Below are 12,619 nucleotides of genomic sequence, written 5' to 3'. Positions count from 1 at the left end.
ATACCAGATAAAATGGTGCTGAATTTTTAGGTTTTGTAATATGTTTAAATCTGACATTAACTTCAAAAAGGCACAAAGTTATGTTTCGACAAAGCAACAGTACTATAGATTTATAATTTTTTGAAAATGTCGCTGGTTTTGGTTTTGTGTCTAGAAACGTGCATTAATCCCTTATTTCATCAAAAGAAGCTGATGAAAGTTATAATTTGATAAATAGATACATACGGCTCTAACCACAAGAACCTTTTACTGCTACAACTGTCTCATATCGCAAAACCAGTCAAAATAGTGTTGAAATCACTTGGATGGGGAGGTTTTCGCACCTCCTCACTCCAGACCTGGCTCCATCCGACCACTACCTTTTCTGATTGATGGGGCATGTTCCGACAGAACAGCACTTCGCTTTTTATTTACTTGTTAGAACTTACCACTGGATGTATCCTTAAGGCCAAGACCATAATTCATATAATTTGTTGTTAAAACTAAAACTGAATTTAATATAATTTATCTTATCGCACATATAAGTAACAAAATGGAAAAGGGTTTAGAACACAAAAACTATTTACTTTAAAAACTCTATTCAAGAAAAGAAGAGGCGACTTGTTAAACGGCTATACAAAACGACACTGAGGGTTTTTATTTATTAGAAAACAGACAAAATCTATCTCACTCGTTCACCATTTAGCTAATTTTAAAACAGATATCCCTTGTACATGGTCGCGATAGCCAGACACTTTATAGTTGTTGTAAACTTTCTTTAAGACAATTTACCTTATTCTCTTCTTCAAAATGGCGTTGTTTCCACCCACATTTCTATGATATCCCTCTATGAAATGGATCTTCAAGTTTTGAAGAAATTGAGCTACTACAATCCGCTTATGGTTGCTTTTCATCCCAAACTGCAAGCTTCTGTCAAATTTCTGTAGACTGTGTTGGTCCATGACAACTTCAATCCGCCTTTGATGGCCTTACACTTTGAACTGTGATGAATGTGCCTAGAATCCATGGACTAGGGTTGTTTTTCAAAACTTGAATGTTTCTTACTTGGAATAATTTATGGCTATGGCTCTTTGAGCATGTTCAATCCACCTTTTGTGGAAACCCATCTCACTCTACTATAGGTCGACCATTTAGGTAGTCTTAAAACAGAACTCTTGCACATGGCCGTGACAGTCAGGGCCGTAACGCTGCATTGTATAATATATATTGAGAATTTTTAAACCTTGTAACACTTTTTAATAATAATCTAAATTACTAACCATTGTTACATCTACTGGAATGAGTAAATTGATCACTAACAATTTCTTTTACTTTCAGCATTGTTATTGACGACTTTGATTCTTGCAAAGAATCAAACAGCAAAGAGACCAGGACATGCCAGCTTAACGGATCTCAACAGTACTCGACACCTATAGTGTACACACAATCGTACTCAGATGCTTCAATCAAAAAGTTCTTGGTGAGCATATTTTCTATCACTATTGATTTGAGTAAACTAGCGAATTTTTATAACAAATAGTGTAATCACATTGTTATAATATCAATCTTACCCGTATCCTAAAATAATATTCAGTTGGTAATTAGTATTTATAAGAAATATATAATAAGGAAGGTTCGAAATGTGTGTCTTTATATTCTATGTTTTAATATCAATATTTTTTATTATTAGTTTCAATTAATTTATATTATTATATATATTTTATATCATTATATTTATGTTATATTATTAAATTATTATTAATTCTGCGTTCTCATTAATTAAGATATATTATATGGATGGAATATTTTTTTTGCTAGTGGGCATGATGCAGGGCTTAGCTTTTCTGTAATGGCAAAATATTTACTAAATATTATACCTTACATTAGAGTTTTCTGTGGAAGTATAGGCAGTCTCTAATTTCCTTAGATTCCGATAAAACTTTACTTATATATTGAACGAGACGTCTCTTATCTTTACTCTTTCCAGAGTTGTTTATATAGTAATACTTATTTTTTAAGACCATTATCTAGTCTGTTATCATGAAACCTGAGTATACAGCATTACCTTGATAGTTTCAATGTTTTTTATTATAAATATATTTTTAAAATACTAAAGTTTAAATAAAAAATCGGTTTTTGAAAAGTATTTTCAAGTGATTCCTATTTATTTTCGTATTCTGCAACGAAAATAATATGGAATATTGTATTGAAATGCATTTAAGATTCAATACGATACAGAGCAATGGCGAATTTTCATATATTTATTAAAAAGTCACCTTAAAGCAGTTTTACTTCACAACGGCTGTTTTTATGCTTCGATTAATGGAAATCATTCGGTATTCCAAAAGTAAAATATGAAGATCATGGTTGGCAAATCTGCGGCGATTTTAAAATTTTGAGCATTTATCTCGGACAGCAAGCTGGGTTTAGCCATAAATACCCATACCTTTTGTATCTATGGTACTAGAGACCGAGCAATGGACTAAAAAGAGTTGACCGCCAAGGGAGCTTAAAGTTGGTGAAAAGAACGTCCTCCAAGAAACATTGGTGCCTCCACATAAAATTCTTTCACCACTGCTGCGTATAAAGTTCGGATTGATGAAGCAATTTGTGATAGCCCAGATGTATCTCATCTCAGATGCAAATGTGAAGAAAGGTGTTTTCTCCTAATACGGATTTGATTCAGATATTAACGGCCTACCCACAGTTCATCACGACCATGACCGATCATCAAAAGAAGGTTGGATTGGTTTTAAGGAAATTATAGAAACATCATCAGTTTAAAATTAAGACCTAAAAGTATAGATGATCTTGAGCAACAAACCAAAAATTTAATTGAACAAATTCGGCCAGCTGCAAAAGATACTACCCCAATAGCAAGGGAGAAATCAGAATATGAAGTAATTTACCCTCTCGAAATTAGAGAAATGATAAAAGACAGGCGAAAAGCTAGAAAAGTATGGCAAAGAAATGCTGCAGACAAAACTAATTTTAATAAAATTAATAATTAGACGAATTAAAAGATCAAAGAATATAAACAGAGTTGCTTCGAAAAATATGTAAGTGAATTAAGCCCAGAAGCAGACAAAGATTATTCGCTATGAATAGCAACTCGAAGATATAAAAGACCAATTATTCGAGTACCGCCAATTAAAAATGATCGAAATGAATGGATTAATGATTTGAATGATTGGAAGTTGCCACTGAAATTGATAACCTCAATCTTAAAAGACACCTGGTATAGATTACATTTCAAGTGGATTATTGAAAGAACTGCCACGAAGAGCAATCATCATGTTGGCATATATATTTAAAGCCTGTTTAAGACTGAAGCATGTTCCGGAATGCTTTGAGGTGGCATAAATAATTATGCTCAAAACCTGACAAACCTGCAGAACAAGTCGAATCTTACAGGCCTATTTCGCTACTACCTGCAATATCAAAGCTATTTGAGAAACTAATTTTTAAACATGTTAAACATTTTATAATAATACCAGACTTCCAGTTTGATTTCCTAAATCACCATTCAACAATCGATCAAGCACACAGAGTAACTGAGGCTATTGAAAAACCGTTTGTGGAAAAGAAATACTACCCTGCAATATTTCTGGATGTCTCAAAGCTTTTAATCGGCTTTGGCATTTGCGATTAATCTGTAAGATAAGCCAATTGTTACCGCATAACTATTGTCAATTGCTGGACTCATATCTCTTCGGAAGAAAATTTACAGTATCGCACGAAATGGCGTTCTCGACACTTAAAACTATTTCTGCTGGAGTTCCACAAGGTAGCGTCTTAGGAGCTCTTCTATATCTGCTGTACACTGGTGACATTCCAACAACAAAAGAAACACTACTTGGAATCTTTGCTGACGATACAATTCTTATTATTATGGCAGATGACATATCTCTGCCTAGGGCAATAGAAACAGTACAAGTGTCAGTCAACAAAATCTACAATTGGACGAAATATTGGAAAATTCAACTTAATAGCTCCAAATCTGTCCCCGTTAATTATACATTGCGGCGAAATAATAAAAATTAATTTTATCACTCAATGGATGCCCGATTCCTCAAACAGCTAAATACCTTGTTATCCATCTTGACGGTAGATTAAATTGGAAACATCAAGTTAGACAAAAATCGAAACACATTAGAACCAAAATAAAACAACTATACTAGTTAGTCGGAAGATACTCTCAACTTGATCTAAAATCAAGGAGGTTGATCTATAAGACAAACAATAAAGCCGATTTGGACCTATGGAGTGCAAATATGGGGTTGCACTAAAAATTCAATTAAACTAGTCATACAATGATGTCAAAACCAGGTTCTTCGATTGATTACCAATGCATATCTCTACGTAACCAACGAAGAACTGCACGATGGCCTGGAAATCAAATAAGATTACTAAATCATACTAACGTGGAAGCAATATATAACTGCTGGACAGTGCGATGTCAAGAGATTGAAGCGAACCTACCATACGAACTTATATAAAATGTATACCTTTAGTGTAAAATATAGCTATAAGTTATTATAATTTTATTATTGAGGAATACATGTATTTTCTCGCACCCGCCTTGCTTGTGAATTAATCCAAGGACACATGAAAAGTAGTTATAAATTAATATATAATTAAGATTGTACTAAGCGTATCTAATAAAGATGTTATAAAAAAAAGATCTAACTTATATGAATGTGAAATTCAATATAAAGTAGATAAAAATGAACTTATTGGTACTTACCCATTTTCTTTATTAACATGCCTTAGTATATGGGTGTCAAGTAATAAGATTCGTTTACCTACTTTTATAGATATTTGTAAAGTCATGATAGCGAAACCTTTTTCTTTTATTGTTACCATTACGCTATTAATGATAAATATTAAAATAAGTATGTCTTTCTGCACTTAAACAGTGATTGTTCTTATTTTCGACAAAATGTGTCACAAAAACATAAATTATGTTCACAATAATATTATTAACCTCAAACAATATTGTAAAAAGCAACCATTTTTGAGCTGGAAAGATTTTCGTTGATATGGAGTCTTTTCCCTGCTCATTAATAAATATGATACTTAACAACGTGGAAAATTGATCTTTCCAAAATAAATCATTGCCTCTGATGGTTTATGTGCATTTTCAAGCTTATTTTCCAGTCTAGACGTTGCAATTACATATTTTCGCGCTACATCTTTCATCTTCTCTTTGGTTTATCAATTTGCCTGCAGCAAAAAATCTCAGATGTTTGTTTAAACAATTCAAAATTTGTTTTCTATTTTAATTCGAATATATAACAGGAAATATGTTAGTATTTCCGGTATTCTTTTAGTTGTTAATTTAGTCGCAGTTTAGTCATTTTTTTATTAATCTCTTGGAACATCAACAAACTGCCCATGGACAATAAGTATTATTGTTTGATTTCTATTAGTTTTTGATTATTGTTATAAACCATGTTTAAGCCCAAGCTGTTTGCGTTTTGTCACTATATGTTTTTTCCAAGTCAGACGTTAATCTAAATGCGTTCCCAGATATTTAACGCTGTCTGCTTGCGGAAGTTCATAATTATTCAATTTTATTGAGGGACATGATTGTTTTTTAATGATAATTTTGTAAAATTTATGAATGCTTTTGTTATATTTCTGGTAGCGTTCCTTTTAATTCTCGCTTCAAAAGCATCCGTGTTGAGGATCTAACATGATTGGTTCGTTTTACTCTTCCAGTTCATCATTTCCAAGCTTTTTTCCTAAATAAAGTATTGGTATCTCAGAAAATTTTTGATTTCCATCTCAGAAAAATGTCACTTGAGGATCATGTGAATATAGTGAGTGCAGTAAAATATTTCTATATGATTTTGACACACTCTATTTATACTAAGAAATCTGGTTATGTTGATATTCTTGGGACTGGCGTAAATTATCGGAGTTTCACCTCCGGTCATATTCCGATGTAAAAATTATTTTTTACTCTTGAAGCAGCTACCCTGCAATGAAAGATTGACATTAAATTTCTGCCTATCTCAGTTCAAATGACTGGCTTATGAATCATTTGTCTAAATCATTCTTTTTTCTTTAGATTTTTTGCATATACAGAGCGAAAGATCTTTTCATTAAGGTTGCTATTAAGCTAGCTTAGAAATTTGAAAAAACAGATTTTTAAAGAACTTTTTTTGACAATTACCATATTTACCAAATCGCCATTGACATTGATGGATTTTTTTAAATATTAAACATCGATATCATAGAGAATATATTACTCTACGATCGTAACATCGTTAGTTTTGCCTTAATACGATAGAAGATCTATAACGAATACTCATACCAAGTTTTAAGTAAATGAGTTTAGTAGAATTTATCATGCTAACAGCCTCGAAAAAAGTTATTTCGAAGAAAACGCGTTTGAAGTTTCGTTTTTAGATACCAGTCTTTTAAAGTCTGTTTAGTTTAGAAATTTTGAAAAATCCTCTTAGGGGTGTATTCTTAAATGGTAAATATTTGAAATTCTGAAAAAAAATTATATTTTTCTTTCAATTTTAGAATGTGCCGTTAAACACAGAAACTATTATGTACATGATTTATTGGTTTAATAGTTGCCACCTTATGCTGCACCTTTTTACCTTAAAATGAATAATTAAAACTAAAACTTCTGGCAGGTGCTGTTTAGTTAACCTAAATTTTGCTATATGCAATACCACAGATGATTCTTTAATGTAGAGATATATAAACTGTCACTATGAAAAATTTGTGGAACCAATGTTAGGTTAGTACACAAGGTTTAGTAACTGTGACCTGAACGACTCTTTTTCTATTTCCGGAATACTGTAACCCCCACCCGAATCAATATTCCCGTCCGTGCTCACGTCGGTACTTCCGAATCCTATTTTCCCAACGAAAAGACTCTTCCTATACAAACCTGAAGAACAAAAATGCGCCTGATTTATTCAAATCAAGTAAACAGTTGTAATACATATCGCTTCACCTTCAAAACAACCAGAACAATTTTTAAAAACAAACCGATTATACTTCTACTTCGAAAGATAGTAATTTTAATTAAAAAAAAATTAATTGATTCAATAAATATGTAACATAGCCAGTTTTATAACCTAATTAGGCTACTCTTTACACTTTACAACTTTTTCTGGGATTCAACGAAAATATGAAATTCATGACAGCACAATATGTATGTAAAAATCTAGTCATAGGTTTTTTCCTGCTTTATTTCAATGTAACGGGCGGGATGTTTAATGGTTTCCTAGCTACATTTCTATTCACGATTTCAATCTCCACTAGTGTAATAATGGTTATTGAAATCGGCGATAATAAAAAAATTGAATCATGTAATATGACACGTTTCTGAAAACCCGTACAACTTGTATTTTGATCTCGGACAATTTTCAAACGGAAATGATAATTTTCTGTAATAGAGATTACTGCTGGTGGAAATTTGATGATGTACTATTGCCTATGTTATTATTATACTCTCAAGGAGTATTACTGGATATTTGTTTTTTCTTCATATCTTGAAAACAATCCTTATCTTATAATCCTTACATTGTATATGATTTAATTACTAATCATTTTTAGAACTCCTATGTTTTGAATAGGATGAGCCAAATATACTCTTCCTGAACCTATTTGTTCCAAAATCTCAAGGCGTTGGATACAATTGATCATATTTTTGTTTTTATTTTGTCCAAAAACGTAAAAAATTCAATCTATTCGTAAACAATTGTGAGTCTGAAGAGGTAATACTTATACCAATAATAATATGAAAAACATGTTTCCAATTTTTAACCTTAACAGGTTTCTAGTTAGAGGCATGAAACTTTTCTTTTCTTTCTAACTAAACTAAACTTCCTATTTTATCAAGTAAAATAACATCAATATTTGACCATCTATTTTTGACTAAGTATTTATTAATTCCTAAAGAATACAAAAATGAAAAATAGTAAAAAACTTAAAAGTCCTAAAAGTTACAGGCTGCTGAATTGGGGTTGTTTCAAGAAAATTGGCCATTTTCCCTCGTTGGATTGCAACCTTTCTAGTACTCTGAAACTGAAAAAGAGAAAATTCTTGATCAAAAGTAGTGCTACTATCGTACCAAAGCCAAACTATTTTTTTACGTCAAATTACGGCTATTCCATAAGAAACGAGAATTTTCCGAATTTTTCAAAAATTGTAAAAATCCAAAGTATTTCTGATCTGTTACGGCTCTTTTTCTTAAGATACGGAAACGATTACGTAGAGGGTTTATTCAAATCAAGTAAACAGTTATGATGCATATCGCTACACCTTCATAACAACCAGAGCAATCTTTTAAAATCAAACCGATACTTCTACTTCTAAAGATAGAGATATTATGGCATCCATTTGAAAAAAAATTGGGATTAATTACTATAGTTATATTTTATATTATATTTTAAAAGTTATATTTTAAAAAATCCTCTTAACGGAATATCCTTAAAGTTTAATAAATTTTGAAAATTTAAACAAGTCGTTTTTTTTTAAATATCTATACTAAAATACAAACCTACTCTTTCATATTCACCTGCCGTTGCAGTCCACTAACTTTTTGTTTATGACGGTTTATTTTTAGGCTTCTTCAAAAACTTAACATGCATAAATTATGAAATTGATAGGGATTAAAAGGAAATGGTTCTAATTTATTTTGAAACTATTCTATATTCTAATAAGTAGGAAAACGTTGACATCAGTGCACTAATCTTTTATAAAAACCAGTGCTGTATTAGTACAGCGCGTTGTAACATATGTGTTTTGAAGAAATAACCAAAGGGAAAGGAACAACTTTCACTTGTAATAAAGCTTTATCTCAGTATCGATTCTGCTTATAGTTTAGTCCGCCAATTTGTTTTTTCTGATCTTCTGCATTATAATGTTTCTATAAGTATGTGAATTTCCATGATATTCAAGACACAGAGTTATATCTTAAGCTTTACTGATGGCAAATTTCAATAGGTCATGGCATTTCGAGCTGCTATAATTCGCCTTTGATGGATATGGTGATATATGAAGATATATGATATATATTGCAAGAGTTACATTTTAAGCCAGAACTTTATTATCGATTTCTTATAATAACCAGTGGCAGTATTATTTCCACAATATAAGACGCGTCTGCAATAATTTTAGGGACACCTAACGTTCTACTCATTTTTTAATAACCATAAAAAAACCATCAACAAAAATACAACAAGCTTTCAGTTTACATATAAAGCAATAGGAGATCAGTATTGTTAAAGCTAAAAGTAATAAAGAGTGAATAATATAACTTATGCGTAATAGTACTGTACGTGGTACCGGCATGTATTTTGATCAGCGACATTTATTGATGAAATTGCAAATTATTAATGTAATCCACTAATAATTACGATGGTTTCGACATTTGTCTACATAAAATAATAGTTTTCCATTTAGCATTATGAGTTATTCATTGTAGAGATAGGCTTAAATTTGGCTGAGTCAGGGCTGCATTATGTAACACCTCCCTCCTCTCGAATAAACTAATAAATAAATAAAGAAATGGCCACAAGGATGTACGTGATCGTTATTCCGCCTGGACATCTTATAGCTTGTTTTGCCTTTTGCCGCCAGTTTTCCTTTGAATTTCTTCAAAATGGCACTGATTCTATGTTTGTGACTCTAGATTCCAATAGTCTACAACTAAAAAATTGAGCTACTGCAATTCGCCTTTGGTGGCCATTTTCTAGTTTAGAAGTTTTCTAGTCCAAACTTCAGTAGACTATATTAATTCACAGCAACTTCAGACCGTTTTTGGTGGCATTACACCTTGAACTGTGGCGCATCCACGGGCTAGGGGTGTCTTTCAAAGCTCGAATGTTTCTTAACTGGAATAGTTTATGGCTCGGAGTCGTGGAGCACCTTCAATCCATCTTTATAGTTCACAGCTTCACGTGCTTTTGCCCGAGATCAACATAACTACACCAAGAAACGCTTCGAGTAACTACGGAACGATTGCCAATCCAACATTAGTCCTTCTTTTCTTGATATTTATATTTTGCATCACGTTGGACAAAAAGCAAAACATATTAGAACCAAAATAAAACAACTAAACTGGTTAGTCGGAAGATACTCTCAACTTGATCTAAAATCAAAGAGGTTGATCTATAATACAAGTATAAAGCCAATTTGGACCTATGGGGTGCAAATATGGGGTTGCACTAAAAATTCAAATCAGTTAGTCATACGGCGCTGTCAAAACAAGGTTCCTCGATTGGTTACCAATGCCTATCGCTATGTAACCAATGAATAACTGCACGATGACCTGGAAATCAAATGGATTTGCGAAGTTGTGCAGGACTTCGCCTTGAAACACGAAAGATTACTAAGTCATATTAACGTGGAAGCAATACAACTGCTGGACAGCGCGCAGGATGTCAGGAGATTGAAACCAACAAAACCATACGAACTTGTGTGAACATTTAATGTGTAATATTAGTGTAAACTATAGCTATAAGTTAATAATTAATAAATAATTATAATTTTATAATTGAGGAATACATACTGATGTATTTTCCCGCACTCGTCTTGCTTGTTAATTAATCCAAGTACATAGGAAAAGTAGTAATAAATTAATTGTAAATTAAGATTGTACTAAGCGTATCTAATAAAGATGTTATAAAAAAATATTTCGGTTAATTTAATGAATTCAAAAGAGAACAGCTTTATGACCTCCCCGGAATCCTAACAGGTGGCAGAATAGTCCGAGCCGTTGTGGCGACCGCCACGACCCATTAGGCCACCACGAATTCATCAACAATAACTACAAAGGTTGGCAACACCGGTGGATTGGTACCATGTAGTTCCAGGCTATAAAAGACGATCACGACGACGTCTCGTTCTCTTTTCTTTTCTCCATCCCCTTGTAATAGTACCACTTCTACAGCGCTACCTAACCTTAAAATAAACAGTGTTTCCAGCTCTCGTGCAAATTCCTTCCAAAAATAGTAGTGAGTGTTCTGACCAATAATCGCAGCGGCAGCCACACATTTCGACCGACTGACCGACCCGACGAACATTCCTACACCATATTACATAACACATATGCATTTTGAAACTGAAAAAATTATCAGAATAGACACAAGAACCTAATAATAATACATTTCCATATATATACCAAATAACTAATTTCATTCTGGTATCTTTTATCCCCTTCCCAATCTGTTTATTTGCAATGAAAATCATGCTTAAATTCAAATATTTTGGTTTATTTGTTATTCCAACAATAAAGATTCTATTAAGTGATACGAGCGACACGGTAAAATTCCACTCTCTCGTCAGTTTAAATATACCTAAATGTTATAAGAAATAATTATTTTCGAGTCGCATATTTATCGAGTTAATGGTATGTTAAATCAATTTTAAATGTACAAAAAAAAAACAAATTATAATTAAGGTGACATTTTTCACAGTAATATTGTTTCCATTTATTCTTTAAACGGACAAAGTAATAAGCGAGACCAGAAAAACCTTTATAGCTATCCGTAATTGTTCTTTTGTCAAATATCAGGGCGCTGACAAAAGGATTTCCGTCGAGGAAATGTTATTCGCTTTCTCCTCGACATGACATCGTCTCTTTTCTCGATTGGATTTCATTAACGGTCTCGGTTTGATTGATGTTTAAACGAAACGACACTTAAGACGATTTTTATTGTTACAGGACGAGGCTGAACATCGAAAACATGAGTTCTGGAAACTGTTGGACGAGCACAACGCCGTGATAGAAAATCTCAAGAGGATAGAGAAGCTCGAGCGGAAGATCATTTGAATGCAGATGTTCCAAGCCAGTACACTTTGTTTATTTGAGTTTTTCTTGATAGGATATTTTCGGTTGCGCCTTGTAAAAGCCTCTTAATCTTAGAAGGGATAACCGCAAATATATCTTTGTTTCCTGTTTTTAGTTTTGAAGTAACGTAGATGTGTATCCCTTAGAGATACATACATCACCATTGAAACTAATTATTTGTTCGTTGTGTTGTTCCATGTTCAAATTTAGTTTCTCATAGGCTAGAAGCTTATTTTTATTTATTTTTAATAAATAATCTTTACCGAATGACGAATGCGTATTAGCAGAAACCGTAATGTCTGACAAGCTTTACTGTTACGTTGGTGCCTTCCCCAGCTGATGCATTGTGTACTTAAAAAAAACCTATATTAGTATAAAATAATTATCAAATTAAAAAAAATTGATAGTGATGTTAAAAATGTGAGAAACTAATATGAATGTAATCAAACTGAAAAATGAAAAATATGCAATACTAATTTTTGAAAGACTGAGGAATATTTTATTTCCTATCGAACCAGTTATAAACAGCATGTTTTTTAGAAATAATATTTGTATTTTTATTTAGCATTAAGAATAGAACCATTTTGTAGTTTACATTTTAGGAAAATTCGAAATAAAACATATATATTTATGAACTCAATTGTTTTCTCTTATAATGTACCCTTTAATATAATTTAATATACCCTCTCTGGCTTTCCTCGGTCCCCATCCAACCCTACAACTCACTCTAATGTGGAACCCATCAATCTCCCATTCTCTTTCGCGGAACTATCGTCTGCCCTCAGTCGCCACCGTTTCTCCAGTCCTGGACCTGAC

At 32.4% G+C, this 12,619-nt stretch overlaps 1 protein-coding gene across 2 annotated transcripts in view; it reads left to right on the top strand.

Moving 5' to 3' along the window:
• Positions 1–12,438, top strand: part of LOC143200520 (uncharacterized) — a 76,118-nt gene extending 63,680 nt beyond the window's left edge. For both annotated transcript variants that reach the window (XM_076410958.1, XM_076410959.1), the window contains exons 2-3: positions 1,318–1,459; positions 11,678–12,438. In XM_076410958.1, the coding sequence (XP_076267073.1) occupies positions 1,318–1,459; positions 11,678–11,785 (250 nt within the window). In that variant the 3' untranslated portion in view covers positions 11,786–12,438. The remainder of the gene's footprint in view (positions 1–1,317; positions 1,460–11,677) is intronic.
• Positions 12,439–12,619: the final 181 nt, after the last annotated feature.

Source organism: Rhynchophorus ferrugineus, unplaced genomic scaffold (genome assembly GCF_030347505.1).
Source record: "Rhynchophorus ferrugineus isolate W39M unplaced genomic scaffold, kcgeb_rfMv2 rfM8, whole genome shotgun sequence".
In the NCBI taxonomy this organism is placed as follows: Eukaryota; Metazoa; Arthropoda; class Insecta; order Coleoptera; family Curculionidae; genus Rhynchophorus; species Rhynchophorus ferrugineus.
The sequence above is the reverse complement of the archived record's forward strand: the minus strand, read 5'-3'. Positions and strand labels throughout refer to the sequence as shown.